We start from the raw sequence: 27,085 nt of genomic DNA on the forward strand, positions 1-27,085 counted from the left end.
AGCAGTCAAGAAGAATGCACTGGGAGGGGGAGGCTTGGAGGATGCGCTGGGGGGGGGGGGGGGGTTTTGTGCTGCAACCACTGAGGGACGGACGGACAACAGCTGCGCCCTGTGGTGTGAGCGATCCGCCCTGGGTGGCAGCCAACCAAGGAACGCCACTGTAATAACCAGCATTAAAAACATGGTCCCCTTCCCTATTGGACTCACAGATCTCATGTGCTAAAGGTAATCAATAGAAATAGAATAAAATAAAACATAGAAAAGAAATAAGACGATACATTACTTAATACATTTTTTGTTTAGCTTTCGAAAGTAGCCCTTCTTTGTCAGACCACATCTGTCTATTTTTCTAAAGGAAATCAGGACTCTGAGTCCATGTGTTGCACTGAAGCAAAGCCCAGACTGACCAAGACTGTTCCTGCTGATCTGAATCTGTTTCCTGCCCCCTGAACTCTTCCTAGAAAGCAGCTGTTCACACCCAGTCCGGCCTTTACTGTGTAGTGTTTCTATTTATTATTTATTTATTAGAATTTAGTTACCGCCTTTTTGAAGGAATTCACTCAAGGAGTATGGGGCAGTATGTAGAAATGGGTTATTTTTGCACATAAAAAATTAAGAAAACTTGTACACAAATGCTCTAATAGAAAATATTACCGATGCACATGTAGAAAGTTGCTTTAAAAAAAATTATAAATAAAGGCCTCACAAGCCCAGGGTACCAACTCAGTGGACACACCTGTAATGGCTTTCATCACAGGCCAACCACCACCTCCGAAAAACCTGCAGAGTGATACAACTTAATTCAATCTGCAGTAAAAAAAAACTGAGAGTAGTGTGGTAGTAAATCAATTTTAAATTCTCAATATTTTTGCACATACCATGACAGTAATGAACGTAGCGCCTAAGCCAGGATTTGCGGAGAATGATCTCAATATCTGAAATTTACTGCTGACGCTCGTCATGATACTTGCAATGTGCCAAGAGAGCCTTTTATTAGAAAAGACACTGTATAGATAATTTTTCAAGATGTGGTTGTACAGCGCTGCGTATGCCTTGTAGCGCTATAGAAATTATAAGTAGATAGATAGATAGATAGATGTGCTCAGCAATTCTTTTTAATCAGGCCTGTGGCACCCAAAATGATGGGGGATTATTTCTGTATCTTTCTGCCCATTTTCTTGCATTAACCACCCTTCGGTAAATGTCCCAGAAGCACTGAATTTCTCTAAACCTACCTGATGGCAAATCTGGAAATCTGCTAAATGTCCACAGGAGGAATCTTATTACACAAACTCCAAAGGGCTCAGAGCTAACACGAGGGATTGGTCAGAAGGTCTGCAGTGCATTTTTTCGTTGAACTGTTTTCCTTTCCCATGGTTGCAGGAAATTAAAATCTTAAGCCAGAAATGGGCGGTTTTGAAGGTATGCAGGGTTACTTTGGAGTTTTTTGCAACTGAGACTTTTAATTTAAAACTTTTAACTTTTCCTGGGGTGTTGGGGTTTTTCCTTTATTTTATTTTATTTCATTTCATTTATTATCATTTATATACCGCCCTATCCAGAGCGGTGTACAAATTAACACACGTATCATTTATATATTTTATTTATACTAGTAAAGCCAAAAAAAAGCCACAATCTACTTGCTTACAGTTGGCAAGGTGGAAGGCAGTAGTACACAGCAGTACTGAAATAGTTTTATTTTCCAGGGACGCTTTGATGGATTCTCTTACATACCACGAGGATGGTACAGAGTAAGGCTGCCGGTTTAACACACAGGAAAGGCAGTACCTGAAAGGTCGTCAATCGTACATGGACCTGTACAAACATTTTGCATTCCTCTTCGCTTTAGGCAAATACTGGGCAGATGGATGATACCAGGGAGCAGTGGAAACTGGCTACTTGTAACTTGGCTCTCATTCAGGTTAGTAAGCTTTTATTTTATGTTTTCCCCCCTTATGGGTTCTGTCTTTGGTCTTGTCTTCCTAGAGAGCAAATCCTGGGTGATTTTGGGAAGCCTTGTTGGTTCAAGCGTTTATAGGACGGACCGCCTTGAAATGCTTCTTCTGTGCCACTGATTGGCCAATCAGGCTCCATCACCATCATGGCAGCCATCTTTCTCTGCTGAGTAGTCTTGAGTGCACTGAGGCCTGAAAAAGGATGGGGTACACAGAGTCAATTCTTTTGTATTTATTGAAGATTTTTTCATGCACAGTTTAGGAAAACCAAATACATTAGAGAGGGAAATTGTACCATCAAAACCAAGCAATGAAGATGAACTTGCCAGCCTTCTATCCTAAGGAAACAAAGTAATATGGGGAGGAGAGAGAACAAAAACCAACATAATAAAAAGAAAATGAACAGCTTAATTGTTATAATATAGGCCCTTATATGACTTTTACTACCCACCCAACCATAGCATTAAAGAGCCTACGAACTGTTGACATCTGCTTACTAACTAGCTGTTCTTCCACGCTAAGAACTTACAGGATCCTAAAGCACATAATCCTTGCTTTGATAAGTAATTAAAACGTCTCCTAGGATATTTTAGGAAAAAGTCATCCCCAAAGTCAAATTTCTAAGATGTAATTTAAGATGCCTTTCTCGAGCTTCTGAGCCTTAGGTGATATATCAGGATGCAAGTAAATTCTTTGATGGTGAAAAGGATTCAGTTGATCCTTAAAGAAACCTGACAAGGCCAAATCTCGACCCATTATATTCAAGAGGAAACCACAAGGCAAACTCAGATTCTGACACTGCTGTGCCGCAGCCTGAGGACGGCCCTTAAGTGGGAGACTGAAAGAAGATAACACTGCCCCCAACTTACTCAAGACTGGACATAACTTTCAGACTGCTTCTAGGGAATCCCCTCCAGCGATGGAGGAGCAGCTGGGGGGGGGGGGGGGGGGGAGAGGAGGTGGGATTCTGTGAAATACCCAGCACATGGAAAAGGGCTCATTAATTCCTGTGGCAAGTACCCGTTACCTGAGTGGCAGCACATCATCAGACCCAGCCCTTAAAGACACAGGAGCGGCGGTTTATAGGTTACAGTAATCTGAATGTTGGTGGCCCACGAGCCTCTGCACCTCGAATTGAGTGGGTCTAATATGGCATTGCCAATGCTTGTGAAACAGTGCCACCTGCCAGCGCCAGAGGGATAGAGGAAGGTGCTCCATTTTGAGCCTCCCTGGGCCCCTATACTGCCTGACTGCCTCGTCTAGGCCTCGAATGCAGTAAGCACTGCGCTAACTGCAGAACACAGGTCTTACACACACATGGTAAACATTTTTTTTTTTACTGCTGATGTAGTAAAGACATGCAAATTACCACAGCGTCAAAAAGTGTTGCACTGTCAGAAAAAAAAAACAGCGTATACACTGTGGTAATATACGACCATTTTGCTGCATCACAAGTAAATACAGTGGGGAAATAAGTATTGATCCCTTGCTGATTTTGTAAGTTTGCCCACTGACAAAGACATGAGCAGCCCATAATTGAAGGTAGGTTATTGGTAACAGTGAGAGATAGCACATCACAAATTAAATCCGGAAAATCACATTGTGGAAAGTATATGAATTTATTTGCATTCTGCAGAGGGAAATAAGTATTTGATCCCTCTGGCAAACAAGACCTAATACTTGGTGGCAAAACCCTTGTTGGCAAGCACAGCGGTCAGACGTCTTCTGTAGTTGATGATGAGGTTGCACACATGTCAGGAGGAATTTGGTCCACTCCTCTTTGCAGATCATCTCTAAAATCATTAAGAGTTCTGGGCTGTCGCTTGGCAACTCGCAGCTTCAGCTCCCTCCATAAGTTTTTCAATGGGATTAAGGTCTGGTGACTGGCTAGGCCACCTCCATGACCTCTAATGTGCTTCTTCCTGAGCCACTCCTTTGTTGCCTGGCTGTATGTTTTGGGTCATTGTCGTGCTGGAAGGGACCCAGCCACGACCCATTTTAAGGCCCTGGCGGAGGGAAGGAGGTTGTCACTCAGAATTGTACGGTACATGGCCCCATCCACTTCTCCCATTGATGTGGTGAAGTAGTCCTGTGCCCTTAGCAGAGAAACACCCCCAAAACATAACATTTCCACCTCCATGCTTGACAGTGGGGACGGTGTTCTTTGGGTCATAGGCCAGCATTTCTCTTCCTCCAAACACGGCGAGTTGAGTTAATGCCAAAGAGCTCAATTTTTTGTCTCATCTGACCACAGCACCTTCTCCCAATCACTCTCGGCATCATCCAGGTGTTCACTGGCAAACTTCAGACGGGCCGTCAACATGTGCCTTCCGGAGCAGGGGGACCTTGCGGGCACTGCAGGATTGCAATCCGTTATGTCGTAATGTGTTACCAATGGTTTTCGTGGTGACAGTGGTCCCAGCTGCTTGAGATCATTGACAAGTGTCCCCCCTTGTAGTTGTAGGCTGATTTCTAACCTTCCTCATGATCAAGGATACCCCACGAGGTGAGATTTTGCGTGGAGCCCCAGATCGTTGTCGATTGACAGTCATTTTGTACTTCTTCCATTTTCTTACTATGGCACCAACAGTGTCTCCTTCTCGCCCAGCGTCTTACTGATGGTTTTGTAGCCCATTCCAGCCTTGTGCAGGTATATGATCTTGTCCCTGACATCCTTAGACAGCTCCTTGCTCTTGGCCATTTTGTAGAGGTTAGAGTCTGACTGATTCACTGAGTCTGTGGACAGGTGTCTTTCATACAGGTGACCATTGCCGAGAGCTGTCTGTCATGCAGGTAACCGAGGTTGATTTGGAGCATCTACTGGTCTGTAGGGGCCAGATCTCTTACTGGTTGGTGGGGGATCAAATACTTATTTCCCTCTGCAGAATGCAAATAATTCATATACTTTCCACAATGTGATTTTCCGGATTTAATTTGTGATGTGCTATCTCTCACTGTTACCAATAACCTACCCTTCAATTATGGGCTGCTCACTGTCTTTGTCAGTGGGCAACTTACAAAATCAGCAAGGGATTCAAATACTTATTTCCCCCACTGTATCTTTCTTCCTGTGGTGCACCAGGTGAATTTCTGCAGCACCGACAGGAAGAGAGATCTGAATATTCATCAGATATTCCCAAAGGTGACTCTCCAACTCCTGTCCCATACCCGGTCCTGCGAAAAGGCCCTGCTAGCCCAGTGAGTCCCCTGGATCTCATCCCTCCCTCCCCCCTTGACCGTACAAGCAATCCTGATGGCCCACTCAGGCCTCCAGACTTCTTATCCTCCTCACTCCTCCTCACAAGCTGGGACGGCAGGAGCGATGCTTCCAGCACCTTGTACAATGGTAGTGCTTGGCCACTAGGAGGCACCGGTGCCAGCGAAAAGATTTTACACTGATTGTCCCATGCTATTTCTTGCATCTGGAAAATCAAGAATACCTTGCTGCACTAAAGAGTAGCACTATTGGAGTCGAAGGTTTGCTGTCCTGACTCCACTGCCCTGCTAAAGGGTAACACTGTTTACTGCATCAGCCCCTTAGTGGGAAGCCTGTGCCTGACCAGGATATAATCCTGTGTGCTGGTTCATCAGTAGCAAGGTGACCATGTCTTTCAATTTCAATAGATGCTAATTAAAATGCACTACTCTGCTTACTTCTCTACCTTTGTTCGTGTCTGTTGTATACGATGCTGCATGCTAAGCGCAAATTCGATGTCGGCAATTATACATGTAATTCTCGTTAAAAAATATAAGCAAAGGTCCAGCGTTTAGGTGTGACCATTTACGTCACATAAAGGGCTCTCAAATTTGCACACAATCCTGAGATACACATGTTACGAGCCAATTAACATGAATAATTAGGTGCTAATCTGGACCACTACGTAATTTTGAAAAACATTTAGGTGGGGGCTCGCAGTGGGGCTTGGCTGGAAGGGGGGGACTCATGGTGGGACTAAGCTTGGGGAGGGGTCGGCACCAGGAGGTGAGGTAGGAAGCAGAAACTGGCAGCCTTTGCAACTGCCTGCTTGTGCTTCCCTCCTCTCCGACAGCTCCAGAGCAGCCGTAAAATTTGCTTGTTAAATTACGGCTGCTCTGGAGCTGTGCATCCCCCGTTATGCTCTTTAGAATACTAATGAACTCATTTTTTGCATGGTATTCTTGGTGTCTGCTAAGGGCACATGTTAGAGCCACGGAAAACCCCTTTGTGCATTGCTCGCTACATAACACTTGCTTTAGATTGGCTCGAACCGGTCTAAAGCAAACGTTAACAGCAGGGTAAGCTTTGTGCCTCTGGCCCCCAGTCCCGCCTGCTTTGTGCCTGAGCGTGTGTGTGTGTGTTTGGCTTGTGGACACTCCGTGGTTCAGCCAGTGTGGCTATGTTTTCTGTTGGCAGGTACAGGCCACTGTGGTGGGGCTCTTAGCTGCTGTTGCTGCAATTCTTCTGGGATCAGTGTCGAAAGGTCATGTGCGTCTGGATCAGGCAGCGGTGCTCTGTGCCAGCAGTGTCACCACGGCCTTCATAGCTGCGCTGTCCCTTGGTAAGCTCTGTATATCATCTGTCTGATTTGTCACTGACAGGGACTGTCTCTCTCTCTCTCTAGAATGTGCATTCCTCTTGCAACTCTGTATGTTTGTAGGGTTGTACAGGAGCAGCTGGGGGCCCTTGTGATCCAGTATGTCCCCTCCCCCCACCTTAAAATAGCATTTCTCCTTAGAGGTTTGAGGGACTCAGGGCACTGGCAGCGATTAGCATAGGCAAATCCCCCACCAACCCTGGAGCCTGCTGTCTGCAAGAAGTTATGTCAGAAGGAGGCAAGGCACAGAGACAGGGATCAGCGGCAGACGGCCTATGCGAATTGATGCTGCTGTCCTGAGCCCTTGGGGGTTGGAGATGGGGGACATGCTGGGGTGGGGCCACTAGGAGCACAGGGCCCTATGTGGCTACCCCTGTTGCCCCTGCTTAAGGCTGACCCTGTACAATAAATTTTCCTTTAACTCAAAAGGACAGCCCCTGTACAATGCAAGACAAAATTAATTCACTCAAATTAACTTACATTTCGTTTTAATTTTTGTTGATTTTACATTAGATTTTATTACCCAGGTTAATGCCCTGCACTGAAATAGTGAGTCAGAACAGTTTCATCTGTGTAGCCTCTGTGATAGTTTTGCCACCCTGAGCCGCTGCCAGTCCGCACACCTGTCTTCACTACAACCTCAGCCCCTTTTGTTTCCGTGTGGTGTAGGGACGATCACGATCCTGTAGCCTTTTCCATGAAGTGAGTAGCCATGTCTCTGTTTGTATAAGCTATCTAATAATTCACGACTCCCCCTGCACTGTAAAAAGGAAATTAGCCTGCCAATCCGAAATGTTCAACAAATTTGGTATCAGTTGTGAGTAACAGGGAGGAAAAAGTCTCAAGGTGCCTGGGTCAAGTATGCTCCCACAGGCAACATAACAATCCCGTTGACCAATTACTTGGTCTTAAAAGGATCTACTCCTCATCATGGGCAAAAAAACCTCCCCAAAGTCACAGCTGAATGCAGAGTAGAAATAGTCATTGGGAAAAAGTTGCTCCTCTTACTTAAAGCTGTGCAGTTCTTCAAATTAACAGTAAAACAGAAACTTACCGCAATATTGGTCTGCTGGGCACATTGGGGGAATTCAGTAACGGCTGCCCAAAATCAGGAGCCGGGACGATGCCACTAAGCGCAAATGCTGTACCGGCAGTAACGCGTGGAACTGTCTATATAGAACACTAGCTGGTCCGCATTCTCACGTGGAACTTTAGGCGTGATTATTTGGCTGGCGTAAAAGGCTGGCACTGAAGTTCCGGCAGTTAGGTGTAGTAATGATAGTATTCTAATTTCCAGGCACGCCCCCCCCCCCCCCCCATCCACCCCATGCCCCTCCCTGGCCACGCCGTCTTTGAATTGAGCCATGATGGAAATTAGGCACAGGGATGTAGAATAGGACGTAACTTAATTGGCTCCAATTAATGCTCAATAAGGTCTGTGAGCCTTAGCAGGAATTAAGAGCCAAATTAACAGTATTAAGATATGCGTGGAAATGGTACCGCATGCGGAATCCCTACGACTAACTTTGAAGTGGAAACATTTAGGACACAGATTGAGTCACTTTGCCATCTTAAGGTTTTTCCCGCTCATACTGTGAGGCAGCTATCAGCGTTTTAGGCCAAGACTCTGCTCTGAGATGGTCTCTGTGGTCTTGGTGGTGTATACTGTTTCTCTGAGCAGTACTGGAGCGTCAGGGTTGGTGTTGCTGGGGTGCAAACATGGCAATTGCCCTGTTCCACAGAGGACCCTAAATCTGCCACAAGTTGAAGAAAGTGCAGCTGCCAGTTGGCTTTGGGGCCCCTAAAAATTTCTGGGCTGGGCCCCAGCAGATCTAACCCCAGGGCTGGCCACAGTGGAAATACATTGTGAATCCAGTACAGATTTTTGTCTAGGCTCTTGCTCTGGGATGTCAGCATCAGTGGCGTATTCATATCAAGTGCATGTGCTCAACATCCCCCGTCCGTACCTTTAAATAATCTCGCAGCAATCTGTGTCCAGGCAGCGGCAGTGATAACTCATAGGCTGCCTGCGGCCTGCACTAGGACTTCCTTTCTGAACCGTTCCATCTTCACAAAACAAGAAGTTGTGTCAGAAGGGGCAGGACGTCTCTGAGCTGGCCACGGGCAGCCTATGAGTGCCACTACCACTGCCCAGGTGAAGACTGCAGCAGAGATGATTTTAAGGTACCGGGGATTGGGGGGAGGAGGTGCACAGGGAGACAAAAAAATTCCTGGCTACGCTACTGGTCAGTATGTCCTTTATGGGTGACATGGATACTTAGGTGATAATTAACTCATATCTCTTCTCTCTGAACTCACTTTAGGACTGGTCATGATTTTAGTGATTATTGGCTCCATGAAAGTGGGAATAAACCCCGACAATGTTGCCACCCCAATAGCAGCCAGCCTCGGAGACCTGATCACCCTTTCACTGCTGGCAGGAATTAGCAGCATGCTTTTCAAGTACATAGGTACGGTGTAGAACTAACTGAAGGTTTGGGGAGTATTCTAAATAGTAACATAGTACATAGTAGATGACGGCAGAAAAAGACCTGCACGGTCCATCCAGTCTGCCCAAGAAGATAAATTCATATGTGCTACTTTTTTATTTGTACTGTCCCTCTTCAGTGCACAGACCGTATAAGTCTGGCCAGCCCTATCCCCGCCTCCCAACCACCAGCTCTGGCACGACCGTATAAGTCTGCCCAGCACTATCCCGCCCTCCCAACCACCAGCTCTGGCACAGACCGCATAAGTCTGCCCAAATAAGTGTCATTTATAAGGGGCAGCTTTCAAACTGGGCACTCGAGTACAGAGTCTGCCAGTATTTCTACCCACAGACTTTACACCAATTTTCAGAGGGAAAATTGTTCCCTTAAAAATTTACCTGGCCAAAACTACATGCACAGATTTGTACCAGCTGTTTGTGGGGGGGACTGGGTGATAATCTGAGCATTGTTTGGTAAATGTTTGTAGAAAATGTTAATTCTCTCCCCCGCCTCCCCCCCCCCCCCCCGATATACCTCATGTAAACGTGTGTCCTAGAACTCTGGGAATATTTTCTAACGCACACATACGGGGTGGGGGGTGTTTTTCAAAAGGTTAATATCTGTATTGCTGCAGTTGGGAACATCGCACAGTCTAAGCTGTAGTAGTAATTTGCAGGATTAGCGAGGACACAGCTCACCAGTGATACTGATATGTGGCTGAGAGAGGACCAGGGCTTTTTTTGAGGGGGTACTGAGTACTGGCACCTTTTCTAGTGTCTGGTAAAATTGACCCAAAACCGCCCGTAGCCAATCCTCGTCACTAACCTCGCCTCCCACGTCATTAACCCCGCCTCCCACGTCACTAGCCCCGCCCCCCTACGTCATCCCTGCCCGGAAAAAGCTTCTATTGGACCAAATTGGACCAATAGAAGCCCTGGAAAAGCTTCTATTGGACCGAATTGGACCAATAGAAGCCCTGGAAAAAAACGCCGAACTTGCACAGCCGGCAACGAGAAACCACCCAAAAAACCGCATCCCGCGGCTGGGCGAAAATTTTCCCGCCGCGCTGGCGAAAACCCGCCCAATTGGGCGGTAAAAACCGCCCACCTGGCAACACTGGGGTCTGGCTATTGTGGGGCGGGTCCCCTCAGTATCACCCCACCCTGAAGGGTGGCCTAGCATTTGAGTACCGGCACCTTTTTTTGCTAGAAAAGCACATGGGAGGACTAAAAATGCCCCCACTCCCAGGGCAAAATTGGTGGTGCAGTAGTACAAACATGTAAACACCTAAGTCCCTGTCCCTTGTTCGCCAATTATAGGCTACCTTTCCCACTTCCCCCTGCTTTTCTAGTACCTACCAACTATCCCTGGGGGTCTGGTGAGGAAAGAGATCCCCAGTGCCTTCTGCCCCAGTGACTTCACTTTCAAAGATGATGTTGCCTCAACCCCAAACAGTACTGAAAATGGACTGCTCGCACTAGGTACAGGGGGGAGAGGGGGACAGGGGGGTGGGAGAGGTAACATTTTTACTTTATACTGTTCTCTACCTTGTGAGAGTATGACGAGTAAAGGGACATGCCCCTCCTCACCAATGCATTTCCGCTGGGGTGGGGGGTATTTTTAGTCCATCTTATATTGTTCCGGGGGGAAAAGTTTATGCCACCTGTAGCATTTGTTAGCCTTCTATGAATAATGCAATTTGCAAAGTTTAACACAAGCTGTATTATTCAGTTGCATACAGAGAATTTCATTATGTTTTGTATGTGCTTTAGGCAAAGATTTTTTAATTTCTTTTGTATTGAGCTGCATTATTGACAATAATTGATATTTCTGCTATAACGTAGCTTAGACATTGGGAAAGCTCTCTGGAGCAGGGAAATACCTACTGTACCCTATATGAAATTTGCCTTGAGCTCAGAGTGAATAATTGGATCTATAATCAAGTCCAGATCTCTCTGTTAGATGTGATCCGCTGACGTACGTCACTGCGAGACAAGTTCTTTCACTGCACTTCTTGGGTCCCTTTAAGATTAATGTAGCTTTGTAAACAAAGTCCTTGCACCACCCGTTCTATTTTACTTACCATGAGAGTATCGCTGAAAGCTCCAGTGAACCAGTGTCCCAGTGTTCGGAAAAACGAACCGCAGCCATCCCTGATGTGGAAATCGATGTGCAGTCATTTCGCTGCCAGTGCATTGCATCAAGCCTGGGTAGATATGAAACTTGTGAAGTACAGGAGGTAGAGGGTTAAGTGTAGGAGGTTAAAAGACATCTTCATGTGCTCACAGGATAAGAAGTAGTGAGGGGAAGAGTTCCTGCCTCACCTCCAGCTGTGACAGCTGTGTTGATCCTTCTTCTGGGCCTGCAATAATGTTTTACTCACAGGAAATGGCTTATGGACCCGTTTTCTTTGTATGGTGCTGTTCACTGTTTTGTCTTTCCTCCTTCACAGATATGTCTACCTCTCTCCAGTGATATGTACCATTTTCATTATTCTTATTCCTCTGTGGGTCGCTGTTGCCAAGCAGAACCCATCAATTAGCAAAGTGCTGAAGTCCGGATGGCAACCGGTTATTGTGGCAATGTCCATCAGCAGGTCAGCAGAGGTCACCTTCCCTTTACACGTCTGCTTCATGATAGGGAGCATTTTTCAAAGCTTTGCTGGGACTTAAATGTGTAAAGAACAGTTTTCAAAGACGTCGACCCAAGGAAACATCTGTTTACCTGGTTAAAATTAAGGTTTCACAAATGCCCCTTTAAATGTGGCTGAAAGCATGTGCACTTCTGTACCCTTATTTAGGGAGGCATTTCTTGAGGCATGTTTGGGTGAAATCAAAAGAACATAAGAATAGCACACTGGGTCAGACTAATAGTCCATCAAGCCCAGTTTCCTGTTTCCAACAGTGGCCAATCCAGGTCACAAGTACCTGGCAGAAACCCAAATAGTAGCAAACATTCCACGCGGAATCCCAAAGAATAGCAACATTCCAATGGAATACCAAAGTAGTAACATTCCATGCGGAATCCCATATAGTAGCAACATTCTATGTGGAATCCCAATAGTAGCAACATTCCAAGGCGGAATCCCAATAGTAGCAACATTCCAAGCGGAATCCCAAAGAATAGCAACATTCCATGCAGAATCCCAAATAGTAGCAACATTCCATGCGGAATCCCAAATAGTAGCAACATTCCAAACAGAATACCAAAGAGTAGCAACATTCCATGCAGAATCCCAAATAGTAGTAACTTTCCATGCGGAATCCCAAATACTACTACTACTACTACTATTTGACAGTTCTAAAGCGCTACACATACCATGCGGAATCCCAAAGAGCAGCAACATTCCATGCTACCTATCCCAGGGCAAACAGTGACTTCCCCATGTCTGTCTCAATAGCAGACTGTCTTCAGGAACCTTGTCCAAACCTTGTTTAACCCAGATACTCTAAACGCCATTACCACATCCTCCTGCAAAGACTTCCAGAACTTAACTATTCGTTGATGTGAAAAATATTTCCTCCTATTTGTTTTAAAAGTATCTCCATATAATTCATTGAGTGTCCTCCCCTAAGTCTTTGTATTTTTGGAACGAGTAAAAAATGATTCACTTCTACTCGTTCTACACCACTCAGGATTTGTAGACCTCAATTATATCTCTCCTCATCCTGGAAATGGCAAGTTAAATTCAGGTACATTACTTGGTCCCTGTCCCAAAGGGCTCATAGTCAAAGTTGGTTGCTAGAGTAGTGGAGGGTAAAGTGACTTGCTCAAGGTCACAAGGAGCATCAGTGGGATTTGAACCGTGGTTCTCGCTCCCCTGATCTAACATTACGCTACCCCTCCACTCTAGAGAGATTCAACCTGCCACAACAATCAGATGCAGAAGTCTGGGAGTATTTTGGTTCTAGGCGAGTTTTCAGAGGGGCTTTCCCTGGGAAAAGTGGTACAAGATTTGTGGGTAAAAGTACTCATGCACTTTGCCACTTGGGTGAAACGTTTGAAATACCCCTTAAAACAGAGTTGAAAATCCATATGAGGGATACTTGTGTGTACTTCTGTCTAAAAACATACATATTTTTGACATGCATAAACTCAGGTGACCCAGGGCACATTTTGAATTCAGCACATAAACTTACATTGTAAAAAAAAATGCTTGTAACTTACAAGCTGATTAACGTGTAAGTTAGTGCCTTGTTTTGTAATGGCTAAAGTTACTTGTGAATATCTGGTCACATGGAGGGGCATAATCAAACAGGGGCGCCCATCTCCGGGGCCGGCCCGGGAAGGGGTGGAACCAACCGTGTATCGAACAAGATAGGCGTCCATCTTTCGGAAGATGGCCGCCCTCTCCTTCGAAAATAAGCAGGATAGCAGCAACAGTATTTAGAGCAATTAATGCAGCACCCGGTGTTTGACAATCCCAAACATTCATTTTGCAGTCAGCTACACTACTGGAAATTTTCCTCTCTGTATTAAGAGCCCTATTTAAACAAATGCATGAATGCCACCTTCAGTTGCTCCCCTGCTCCACTTAGCTTAGCAAAGCTGTTAACGGTAGAGAGAAATGGCGAGACACAGACTCACTGCTGTACACAACTTTGCAATAGAAAAGTGGTATTTAAATGAAATTTCTACAACTCAGACTTGTAAATGTTGCATTCTACCCCCAAGACTTGTAATAATGTCTGCAAAGGAGGCTGCTCACCGGTCGCAGGTCACTTCAGGAAGAGATACCAGCTTCTGTAGTGATTTTACTTCCTTTCACTCTTCTGGTCTTACCATCTTCTCTGCTGACAGTACATTTAATTTGTTCCTATAGCTTCCAGAAGGGAACAAGGGTGTGCGTTTTACATTCCTAGATTAGAAATGTCTTTCCCTCTGTTTCTCTTGTGTTGTAGCATTGGGGGACTTATTTTGGACAAAACGTAACAGATCCTAACCTTTGAAGGGATGGCTGTCTTCACACCGGTGATACAATGGGAGGTTCCGTTTGAATTTATTGTAACTGTGTGTCGATATGCTGCCCTTTTCCTCCCAGTGTTTCTATGGGGATCCTTGTTAGAATGAGCCAGATGTTTCCAGATCAGATAGCCAGATTGCAGGACTCATTCAGGATGAGGCAATTTATTTAGGAGACATTCATACCAATAAGTTAAAACAGGAAAAGCAAGCATTTCCCCTCAGCTGCTGAGATAAGACGATGGGATGGGAATGTTATTGATGTGGTTCTAATTGTAGGAGCTGAGAGTAGCCTAGTGGCTCGCACAGGGGCCAATGCAGAAAGCTAGGACATGGGTAACCTGATGTCCACGCCACAGATTTGCAGATTCATAATGCAGAAAAGGGTTTTGCATAGAAGCTAACCCTGCACAAACCTCATATTAGACACCAATGCACAGCATATTAAAATGAATGGTAATGAGGCTTTCAGCTATTCGGCCCCAACGCAGAGAAGTGCGCAGAAGACTTTAAGGCGAGCACAAGCAAGACCCTGAACAGCAGGTCTGAGGAGATGTAGAAGAGCTACCTCATCCTTCTGCAATTGTGTCTGTGAGGATTTATTGCCAATTTCTTCTTTTTGCTGCAAGCATAACAGGGCCCACAGCTGTTTGAGAAAGAAGAGGAGGTGACGGTTCTGTGTGCAGATCCAAGTGGTTCTGTGCATGTGCTGGAACATTGTTCTACACGTAAATATCGACATCGCTAAAATTTTACGCCCAAGAAATTTTTGTGATGCCGATATTCCTCTGTAGAATAGCAATTCCAGCACATGCACAGATGTGTGCCGACACTTTCGTTTTGTTTGGATGTGCACAAAGAACTAGTTGCCCTCAGCAAAGAACCTTGTGTGCATGAGTCTGGTATGTTTGTCCCAATTAGTGCACATAACAGTATCTGAATTCAAGAGAGCTTGGAACAAGTCCACAGGATCTCTAAGGGAGTGATAGGAAGAGTAGATGGCATGGATGGGTAGACTGGATAGGCGGGGAAGATAGGCTGTTCCCAAACAATGGAGAAGACTTATGATTGTAAGTAAAAAATGAAGTTTATTACAACAACTTGACTCAACACAGCCGTGTTTCAGCGCCATAGCACCTTCTTCAGGAGTCTATGAAAACAAATATAGAACATAAATAATACAAACAGAAAGCTAATCAATAAGCTAAGGCGAAACACGGCTGTGTTGAGTCAGTTGTTGTAATAAACTTCATTTTTTACTTACAATCATACGTCTTCTCCATTGTTTGGAAGAGCCTATCTCCCCCCCCCCCCCCTCCTCTGTTTCCCTTTACTTTGTTTCGTGGGATTAAGTGCACCTCCACACTCTGCGTGATACCTCCACACCTAGTGCGGTGTTTTTTTGGATTAGACTGGATAGGCCACACGATTGTTATCTGCCTACATTTTTCTATGTTTCTATGTAAGTTCTGGGTGCTTTAAATTTGTATATGATTAGCTTACAGTGTTTGGCAGGCAAAACTTTGGTGTTAATGTTTGCTTTAGAATCACTACCTAGGAAAAGGATCAAGGTGTCATTGTTGATGGTACGTTGAAACCTTCTGCTCAGTGTGCAGCAGTGGCTAAGAAAGCAAATATAATGTTAGGAATTATTAGGAAAGGAATGGAAATCAAAAATGCTACGGCACCTCGAATACTGTGTGCAATTTTGGTCACAGCATCTCAAAAAAGATATAGCGGAATTAGAAAAGGTAGAGAGGGGGGTGATGAAAATGATAAAGGGGATGGGACGACTTCCCTATGAGGAAAGGCTAAAGCGGCTAGGGCTCTTCAGCTTGGAGAAAAGACGGCTGAGGGGAGATATGATGAGTAGAGTCGAACAGGTATATGTGAATCGCTTGTTTACTCTTTCCAAAAATACTAGGACTAGGGGGCACACAATGAAGCTATTAAGTAGTAAATTTAAAACAAATTGGAGAAAATATTTCTTCAGTCAATGTGTAATTAAACTCTGGAATTCATTGCCAGAGAATGCGTTGAACGCAGTTAGCTTAGCAGAGTTTAAAAAAGGTTTGGATAATTCCCTAAAAGTCCAAAAGCCATTATTAAGATGGTAAATTTGTTCAAAACAAGAGTTCAATATAGCCAATGAACGTTCATCCCAGGAATAAAAAAAAGCCAGTATCTGAATACCATCTAAGTACATAAGTATTGCCATACTGGGAAAGACCAAAGGTCCATCGAGCCCAGCATCCTGTTTCCAACAGTGGCCAATCCAGGTCATAAATACCCGGCAAGATCCCAAAAATGTACAAAACATTTTATATATATATATATATATATATATATATATATAGCATCAACCCTAAAGATTGCATTAGAGTCGCCAAGGGAGCAGGAATATATTAAATAAGGCAGGTGCCACAGTGAACCCTGTAGCACCCCACTAGAAAGGGAACATGGTCTTGAGAATTTTGAATTCCAAAGTGTTCGTCCTATCACCTGGTAAAGACTGAACTGTTTGTTATGGCTTTAACAGTGAAAACGAATGTTAACAGAAAGCATGAGTGGATACAACACCACGAGACTGGTGGCCTCATTAACTAAAATAAAAACACACAGTCAGAAGAGAGAAGCCGTCCTGGGAACTAGATCAAAAGGATTGTATAGATCATACATGATATTTTCCCACACATTGTAATTAATTAGAAAGCCTTTGATAGTCTCTGGAAACTCCTGTCCTCCTGCTGCAGCAGCTGTAGAAGGTAGAGGAAAGGGGTGTCTGATGAACGCAGTTGAGAATCCATCTTGAAATCAGCACCTGCTTTCTAGTTTCTGTTTCAAAAGAAATTCCCTCTGGAGTTTTGAATAATTGCTGAAGGAACGTTCAAGTTTCTTACATCTGTACTGTAAATAAAGGTAAAAGGACTTTGGCATAATTACAAGAACTTTCCCTTTTTGTAGCTCAGCCAATCCGGCTGTGATTTGCCCTGACAGCTTAGATGTAAAGCTGGATATAAATAGACAATGATTAGTGCTTTTGGCAGACCTGCTGACAGAATGCTGACTGTTTAGGTTTTTGCCCACAGGGGTTGGGGAAATCTGGTAGCCATTCAAGCCAGTCGTATCTCAACGTTCCTGCACTTCTGGAGCTTGCCTGGGGTCCTTCCACACAAGATGAGACAATACTGGCCCAATCCCTGCACATCATTCTTCTCCTCAGGTAGGGAGGAGGTTTCAGTGTCAGACTGGATATGCTTATCCTGGTGCCTCTTTAGGTCGCAGCTATGGACATGTTCTCAACCTTCCCAGAACATAATTCTCGGCCTGGTCCTCAGGCACACACAGCCCATTGGGTTTTCAGGATAGCCACATGGAATATGCATGGGAGAGATTTGCATACCAAAGAGGCAGTGCGTGCATATTCATGCTTGAAAACCTGACTGGCTGGGTGTTTCCCAAGGACCACTGATTTAAAGGATCAAGTGAGTTCTTCACCATTGAACAGCCTTGGTGACTCAGACTGATACATGGCCACACAGTGCTATAGATTTACCATGAAAGCACCCACATTAATCATGTTATAAACAGTTATTGTGTGGCTGTTGAAAACTAAGTCTCACTGTTGTAACATCAATGCAGTTATCTTCACCTCCTGTTCATCCAACTCAGTGAATCACAAGGGAATCAGGCAGCAGAGCTGAATACTAGCTCAGCTGACACAAGGAGCTCGGTTCCAACATTATTTGGATTTGGCCCCGCCCTTTTCTTTATCCTGTTGTCTTCCATGTACTGCATATAATAATTTTACTCTCCATCTATCCATCCATTCATTCTTGCTTTCTTATATCCCACAATTATCCAGAAACAAATTTCAGTTCAATGTGGCTTACATTTAACAGTTGTTAGAGACTACATTGATTCAATTACATTTACAAGGTTGTTTGATGCTGTGTTTTACAGTGGTTGGCGAGATAACTATTAGTGCTTATGAAATAGTCAGTGGGTTTCTTGGTAAGATATGTCTTAGTTAATTTCTTAAATGAAAAGATGAGTTACAGTTAGAGATTGTGTTGTGTGTTGTGTGTTGTTCTTCTGATGATATTAAGGTTATAGTTGAAAATAATGGTCCCCCCCATTAATAGGAATATTAGAGGTTAAATGTTAGTATATTAAATAAGATGGAAAATTACTAAATACTGTCTTTACCAGATGCAGGAAACTTTTATTAGACATACACATGTTTGGAAGAGAACAGGGAAGTGAATGCAATGCATGCAGATGTCTGAGCATACAGAAGATGTATGGAGTAATGTATGATAGTTCCGCATTCCTATAAATGTTAGAATTTTACTGGAACCACTAGCAGTTTTGGAAAGTACCCTGAATACCTGAACTTGCAGATGTAAGCAGAATATAATCTAGCCAATGATTTTTCAAAGTTTGTGTCCCATGATTTGTGATGTAACCAGTTAATTTATGACTTAATGCATTCTTAATAAAAGAGCAGAGGACCTGAGGGATTTTCAGACAGTTCTGGGTGGCCTCACTGCCGTTATGTGAGACCCTCCGTTCTCTCTCCCAAAGGCCTTTGATCTATATTTTTTTTATTGGTGGTGTGTGTGGATTTCTTTCCTTTGGCCTCCTAGAGATTGAAGTAAAGAGCTGGGTATTTGTCTGCCCCGATGGGGTCTTAGGCAAACAGTTCCAGAATGATTAATGCATATTTTACTCAGAATTTCCTGAAGAGGTAGGTCTTTAGGTCTTTTCTGAACTGGAGGTAGTTTGTGACGTGTCGTACCCCTCCTAGACTCTACGCTTAGGGTACTGGGTATATTAATTGACTTTCACCTCATGTTCGAGCCTCAGGTTTCCTCAGTAGTGAAAAAAACCCATCACGTTTCTTTGGAAGCTGAGGAGAATCAGATCATATTTCTTGCCAGACATCTTTAGACTGCTAGTTCAATCCTTGGTTTTAACTCAGTTTGATTACTGCAATTCCATCTATGCTGGATGTAAAGGAGGGTGCAATTAGGCTTGTCCTCAAGGTGTCACGTTTTGATACATTGAGCCTGCAAAATTGGTGGGAAAATGTGGGATACAAATGCTACAAATAAATAAAATAAATACAGCCACTCCATTATTATGCAAGCTGCACTGGTTGCCCATTAAAGCCAGGATTATTTTTAAATTATGTGTTTTTTGTCTTAAAAATTATATGGCATGACACCAGATTACAAGCAGCCCTTAATAACTATTCCCCTACGCAATATAACCTCTGGTTCTAGGGACTACCTTAGACTTCATCTTCCAGATTGCAAGACAGTGCGTTATAAGTTGGTTTACTCCGCAGACTTTAGATACCAGGGTGTTAAGCAGTGGAACTCACTGCCAATGGCAATCAAGAGTCAGCATGATTACTTGATATTTCGTCAAAGACTGAAAAAAACTCTCCTCTTTGAGAAGTTTCTGTCCATTGATGGAGTATCTTAGACTGCAACTGGCCATCAATGGTCTACATTTGATATTTTGTTTAAGGCTTTGTAAACCTTGTCTCTTGTTCATTTACTGTTAGTCACATTGAACTCGAGTATGTTTGGGATAATATGGGGTATAAACGTCATAATAAAAATAAATAAATGTATGTTCTGCAGTTACTGTCTCCCTTAAAAAAAATAATAAAACCATTTCCTGCATTTCCCCAACACACTTTGCCTATAATGGGGCATCTTCAGCCAGGAGCTTTGAACGTAGCTGTTACTTAAATCCTTGTTGCAAAAATTATAGGGACAGACTTATGAACCTCAACATGTATACACTGGAAGAGAGGAGGGAGAGAGGAGACACGATAGAAACGTTTAAATATCTCAAGGGCATTTATATACAGGAACAGAGCCTTTTTCAAATGAAGGAGAGCTCTGGAATGAGGGGGCATATGACAAAGTTAAGAAGGAATAGGCTTAGGAGTAACCTAAGGAAGTATTATTTCACAGAAAGGGTGGTGGAGGCGTGGAATGGCCTCCCGGTGGAGGTGGTGGAGTCGAGGACTGTTCCAGAATTTAAAAAGGCATGGGATAAGCATGTGGGATCGCTTAGGAACAGGAAGAATTAGGGGTTACAGAGGATGGGCAGACTGGATGGGTCATATGGCCTTTATCTGCCATCATGTTTCTATGTTTGTTACTGAGACTTTATTTCTGTGGACGTGTTGCTTCCGGTAAACTTGGTAGATGGTGTCTTGTTTTTCCTGCTCTGAGCCAGGCTACTGTGAACTGCTAAAAACCTCATTGCATGCTATCCAGTTAAAACCGAGTTCAGGAAACAGCAAAGCTTCAGTATATAATTTAATTAATTTAGACATTTGTATTCCATCTGTACCAAAACGTTCCAAGTGGATTACAACAAGATATAAAATGCAGATGCTAGAATTACATTTAAAAGAATCCATAACATAAGAAATCCAAGTATCCCCCTCAAAATATACAGAATAAATGTGTTTTCAGGTTTTGATGGAGGGATAACATATAATTCCTTTCCACCTATAGCATTGGTGATGATTGACTGCATCCTATACTGTAAAGATTTCTCCAAACTAGATTTCAACAAAAAAACGTGAGCTGCAAGGAGTCCACAGCCTACCTCCAAGACACAAACGAAATGAACAGTAGTGAAAACAGGACAACGAAACACTGACTAAAGCCAGCCAGCATCAGTCTCTTTCTGGTCTCCTCTCTTTCAGGTGTAAATTCCAAATCCTCCAGAGTCCTGTTTCTCCTGGTTGTCCCTGGTCACCTGGTTTTCCTTTACACGATTAAGCTACTGCAGGGAGGTCACATAGCCGTAACTCGTACTTTCGTCCTCTTCTACCTGGCGGCTGCCTTGCTGCAGGTAAGCGTTGCCTCAAGACGGCGAGAGACAAATGAATGTGTTATAATGCCACGGTGATCCCTTTATAGCAGGGGTTCTCAACACCTGTGCTCAGGACACATCCAGTCAGGTTTTCAGGATATACACAGTGAATATGCATGAGATAGAGCTTCATATATGCAGATTCATCTCATGCCTGTTCATTGTGGATACCCTGAAAACCTGACTGGCTAGGTGTGTCCTGAGGATGGGGTTGTAGGAAGCTTGGCGCCCAGGGCTCGATTTCCAGCCACTCCAGGAAACTTCCACTGAGCTTCACTTTTGCACATGTGCTGAAACGTACTTATGATGTTTTCACTGTGCAAAGTGCCTGTTGATAGGCAATTCTGAAACACCTGTATATGTTAAAAGAGAACACCCCAAAATGCTCTCGCACAGCCAGAGTCCCTAGGAAAAAGCAAAAGTGGAGGCCTGCTGTACTGACCCCGGAAATCAGTAGCCAGACTAGAGACACTTAACAAGTTTCTTTCTCTTCTGTCAGGTGGGCATTTTGCTGTACGCAGCGGACCTGATTGTACGGTTGATGTGGAGAAAAGGCCTGGATCCTGACAACTTCTCTATTCCCTACCTCACAGCATTGGGAGATCTCCTGGGCACGGGCTTGCTGGCTCTCTGCTTCCGTATGGTCTGGATTCTCGGTAACGACTAAAGCACTGTGCAGTGAAGGACTTAGACTCGGTGCTCCAACACATGCGTGAGCCTGTCAAAATCAGCTATTTTTGTAGCCCCGAGGGGAGGAGTATATTAAAAATGGTGTTTAAGAAGGGGTTGCATTATTTTACAATCAAGAAAAAACAGATGAGGTGACTGTCTGAAGCTTACGTTACCGAAGGTTGTGCAGCGTTGAATGCTGCTTAAATTTTTTCCTAGGGCGTATTTCTTGCCCAAACTGAGGAAAAATAGTCCAAGCTTGTTGCAAAACTGGAGCAAGATTTCTTGTACTTGTGCAGATTTTGACTAAATCTCCATCCCAGCACAATCGAAATAAGAATAGTAAAAGGGAACCATTTACAGTGAATCTTTCCATAAAGGGCAGGATTGGAGCCCCTTTAGTCTCAGCAGCGATATGCAGGGTTCCGATAACTTTGCGGGCAGCTCCAGAACTGGGCGTCACAAGTTAGACTTCTAGAAGCATCAAGCTGAGTGCTAAATCTGTAACGGTATCTGGTCACTTACGAGTCCATTAAAGAATGGTACCTTGTAGCTGGTAAATAAGACATTAAATAGCAAATACAATTTTAGCTTGATTGTGCACCTTATCAAATTGCTCAAGGCACGGTGCAATATGAAATCTGAATACAATTAATATAGTTAAATAATTATCAGCCAAAATCCACCCACCCAATTCTTCCTTTGCCATTTGGTGACTAAATTGATAACCAACCCCAAATTCCTTTCCTAATATAGAAATCTTCAAATCCTAATATTGGACCTGATTTTATTACAGGACACCTGGAACCAACATCTGTAGTGCACACTGCAGACACACTTACCAGCTTCTTGTTGTCCAAGTACATTGGTGCAACTAAAGTTTTGTTTGGAAAGATGTTGTGGGGGGGCTAATTGACTGATAATTTATGTTTCGTGACTTTCAACATCTTTACTTTTACATTATTTGGGATTTGACATCTGGTACCAACCAAAAGTGTGTGTTTTTTTGTATATAACTTTAAAACAGTAAGTGCAATTTCACCAATGATGTAAATATTTGGGATGCTGGGGTTATGGTTCCTATACACAATATGCTATAATTCAAATGTTTGGAGCTTGTGCAGAGCTGGCAACATGCTTTTGAGACTGGACAGATGGGGTTTTACAGAAAGATCTGCTGAGGCAAGGGAAGTGTGTGTTGAGGATAATTCTCTGCATGGACACGTTAAAGTTAATACAATATTATGTGAGCGATACATGTGACAGCTGTTCAGTCCACTCTAGGGTCGTAGTGTATTTCTCACACCGGAATTGGCGATCGCTATCACGGTACTATGTAAGCCACATTGAGCCTGCAAATAGGTGGGGAAATGTGGGATACAAATGCAACAAATAAACTCAGCTGCAGGGTCTGCAGAAGGTAAAGCAGAGGGGTGGGTCGGTCTGTCTTAAATCCAGTGGGTTTCTGCTGTTCTTTTAGGCTTTCAGCACAGTTACAACCAGAGCAGGGAACTAGTGCTATGACTTTTCATTCACAACAGCTTGAGGATTTCCCTTCCCAATTCAGTGTTGCAAATGTCCCGGAACTGGAACCATGAATAAGGACCCTAAGTCCAGGCTCTACAGAATGACAGTAGTAATGAACTCCCCCCTCCCCCACAAGAGCTCAGAGAAGAACTGAGCCAGAACTTAAAGCAAAGCCCTCGATGTGGTAGCCTGCAACACTGCCACTGAACTATATGATCACCCTAGGAAGCTGTATACGAAATGCAACTATTTTACTAATAGTTCTGTAAAAGAACAAAATACTTATTGTATGCCGACCTGATATGTGAAGTTGCCCTTGACAAGTTAAGCCTGTAGTACTGTTAAACTCATTATTTTGGGAAAACATTGCAGCCCTGGTGTGAAAAAAAGTACACAAATTTAGATGCTTATGACCAGAACTGGAGTTAATGTCTCTGACAATTGAGATGTTTAAGTATGTGCAAAACTATTTTAATGTGTGCTGAAAATTTCAGCACATAAAATATTTTAGCAAACTTTAAAAGCAACAAAAGACAGATGTGCATCGTTGTTGACTTGTACAATGGCAGACATTAGGCCACCGCCTTATCTTACCCAGATTTTTGATTGTTTCCTCATCCTGGCAAGTGGAAGCTGAAGTCCCAATTCATTCCCTTGAGGTACCGGTAGCGGCTTCATCTGGCCCATGGACTATTTTGTATTGCACTTGCAGGAGATCTTGAGTTTTGTGGGATCGAGGAGCCAACTGAGGTGGTGGAATTTGATTTGTCTCCTGCGTGTGATATTATCCTATCCTCAAGCACCTCTACTACTACTACTACAGGGTTACGCAGCGCTGTACAATTTAACAAAGAGAGACAGTCCCACTACACCAGCTGCAGTTTCCTAGCCCCATCTGTTATAGATACCACAACATCCACATCTAGCACTGAAGATGAGGAAGTGGGACGAGGAGCTGAGGCATCTTCCGGAATAGGCAGTGAGCACCCATTTTGCAAAACTGGTGTAACTCTCTTAAATCTATCCAACCCCAAAATTAACCTTCCTGCCATATTCTCAATCATCTTACTCCAGATCCCTCCCTCTAAAGAATTACAATAATCTAGATAAGGAACCAGAATAGCCTGTGCTACACTTCTAATGCTACGAGGAGATAATACGAACATATTGCTCTTAATTGGTTAAAATGTTTTTCTTCAGATTAAGAAAGAAAGTGTTTATTTGCAACTCAAATGATAGCTTTGAATCCAAAATGACCTTTAATACTTTGGATTGATCTTCAATTAATAACTCTGCTCCTCACTGTAAGACCAGATTTTTCTTAGGTTAACATGTCCCTCCCATCTTTACCCCCCCCCCCCCCCCCCCCACCTTTCAGAACTGCATGGAAATAGGCGCTATTCTATAACTGAACGCATAACTGTAGTTCTGTGCAGATTGTTTCAGCACCTTAATTGCATTAGAATGCTTTTCTGAGCCAAAACAAATCAGTGTGGAAATAGCATAAGTACATAAGTATTGCCATACTGGGAAAGACCAAAGGTCCATCAAGCCCAGCATCCTGTTTCCAACAGTGGCCAATCCAGGTCACAAATACCCGGCAAGATCCCAAAAATGTACAAAACATTTTATACTGCTTATCCCAGAAATAGTGGATTTTCCCCAAGTTCATTTAATAACGGTCTATGGACTTTTCCTTTCCCTTTAGGAAGCCGTCCAAACCTTTTTTAAACTCCGCTAAGCTAACCGCCTTTACCACATTCTCTGGCACTGAATTCCAGAGTTTAATTATACGTTGAGTGAAGAAAAATTTTCTCCAATTCATTTTAAATTTACTACATTGTAGCTTCATCACATTCCCCCTAGTCCTAGTATTTTTGGAAAGCGTAAACAGACGCTTCACATCTATCCGTTCAACTCCACTCATTATTTTATAGCACATAATGTTAGGTGCCAAATATAGAATTCGCTAGTTAACCCTCCACTGCCTGAAGTCCAGACTCAGCGTGTGAGCCCTTTGGGGACAGGGAAATACCCACAGTACTTGAATGGAACTCATCTACTACTGAAAAGGCCCAGGCTAAATCCAAGACCCCTCTCAGTTCATCGTGGGATGAGTATGGATGGAAAAGCAGGGTTTTTCCACAGCACCCCCCTAAAAGAAGGCAGATTTGACTCGAAATGCTGCCCAGATGAAGGGAATAGAATCGGCCATTCTGGGTGCTCAAAGGTTGTAGCAAATACCAAAAACCTGAAGCTAAACAGTATCTCGCATCTGTACCCTGCACAGACTTAACCACTGTCTGTGGGGAAATGGTTTGCACATCTGGTCCTATACAAGTAAATCAGAGGTTGTGGTGGGAGAGGAGCTGAATTGAGTCTTTCCTGTGTGTACTGTCGGCAGGTGTGGCTTGCCACATGAGACAAATATATTATCCTTCACTAATAACACAACATATGGATTAGTACATGAAAAGCATGATTCATCTCCTGCCTCCCAAAATACTTGCCAAAAAGATCTGAGGAGTGCACTGCAAACAGCTGCTAAATTACAGTGTTAAAAAATGACTTGGGTGCAGCGTTTTTGAAAACTAGACCGGATGACTTCAGTTGTTGAGCAGTAGAGGGCGCTGCACACACTGCCAATCGGCGCTTTCTTAATCTTTTGGACCTGTGACTCCCATGTTTGCAGCCAAATAAAAGTGCGACAGCTTCTGGAGGTGCAGCATAATGCAGCACCTATGGACGGCCCACCTCGATCGTGACCCCATTTCAGGTTCCAATCCACAGTTTGAGAAGCTGTTAAGTGAATGAGAGCAGAGAATGAAGTGTTAAACCCAGACCTCCTGCACTTAGAGAGTTTACACAGTATATTACTGTCCTGTGCCAGACTCTTCCTAGGGCACAGTGCCCAGGCTTGGCTATGCCACACGTAGCTTAGTGTTAAGTAAGGTTGGGCACGGGCTAGAAAGCAAATTTGTCAACGTCCTCAGGGATTAGGACCCCTACTTGGTAAGAAGCACGTGCAGCCATGAGAGGCCCAAGGACATGGCTGGTACCTCAGGACACTATTAAAAATGGAGCCCCATTCATCTGTGCCCAACAAAGAGTGAAACTGTTCTTCACTGCAAAAACAGTGTCACCATTCACTCCGCCCTTGGCAGCCGCTCACCATGGGCTTGACAAACAGATAGTTGTTGTGACGTGTTTTTGCAACAGCGAGCTGCAGCAAACAAAGTTCTGCTTAAGGAAATGTTAGGTGAAGGTGAGGTAGACAGAGCATCCATGCGCCTGCACAGGAAAGCAGGGCTTCCACAAGCGTCGTGGTGAGCAGAAATAGTGCAGCAGTGTAACAAGCTGTTCTGTGGTGTGTCCGTGCAGTTACTGAATCACACACACTTTCACCCACCGCAGTAGCCTACTTTCCAAAGGGCAAAGGATTAAAACAAAATAGCCAGTGTTATTGTAATCTGAAAGAAAACAAAATCTCTAGAGGTAAAGTGAGGTGAAATCAGTGGAAGAGGCTCCTGTCACAGGAATCCTGGATTAATGTGGGAAAAGTGAACAAAAAGTCTTTCACACTACTGCATCCTCTCCTTCCAGGGATAAAGACACTGGTCTTTTCATAGTAAATCTCATTTCATTTCTTATAACCCTCCCATTGCTCCATAACATAAGTAATGCCGAATCAGCACCTCAGGCACAGTCCCTGGGATACAGCAGATCTGTAGGACATGTAATAACTCTCTCTTTCCCTTACCGCTGCACAGACCTTTTCTGAGGGCGGGTTGTCTGCCTGTCTCCTACCAGTTCCCCAGTAGCTGCAGGGTCTGGATATCACAGTCTGCTGATGAATATCCATTTTGTCATATGCCAGAGACGCCAAAGCTTTTTCAGATTTTTCTTGACACTCGACTTTTTGGTGTTAGATTTTAAACTGCATATGGGATGATCAGTCAGATTTCTTTTGAATAAAGGTTAATGCGGGGATTTGCCCGCA

The 27,085-nt window shown here is 43.8% G+C and overlaps 1 protein-coding gene across 1 annotated transcript in view; it reads left to right on the forward strand.

The window, feature by feature from the left end:
- Positions 1 to 21,671, forward strand: part of SLC41A3 (solute carrier family 41 member 3) — a 30,646-nt gene extending 8,975 nt beyond the window's left edge. The window contains 8 exon segments of the mRNA XM_030207244.1: positions 1,850 to 1,921; positions 6,349 to 6,493; positions 8,854 to 8,992; positions 11,471 to 11,614; positions 13,920 to 14,009; positions 17,070 to 17,203; positions 20,720 to 20,868; positions 21,389 to 21,671. Of these exon segments, the coding sequence (XP_030063104.1) occupies positions 1,850 to 1,921; positions 6,349 to 6,493; positions 8,854 to 8,992; positions 11,471 to 11,614; positions 13,920 to 14,009; positions 17,070 to 17,203; positions 20,720 to 20,868; positions 21,389 to 21,556 (1,041 nt within the window). The 3' untranslated portion in view covers positions 21,557 to 21,671.
- The last annotated feature ends 5,414 nt before the right edge of the window (positions 21,672 to 27,085 follow it).

The sequence above is a fragment of the Microcaecilia unicolor genome, chromosome 6 (assembly GCF_901765095.1).
Source record: "Microcaecilia unicolor chromosome 6, aMicUni1.1, whole genome shotgun sequence".
Classification (NCBI taxonomy): domain Eukaryota; kingdom Metazoa; phylum Chordata; class Amphibia; order Gymnophiona; family Siphonopidae; genus Microcaecilia; species Microcaecilia unicolor.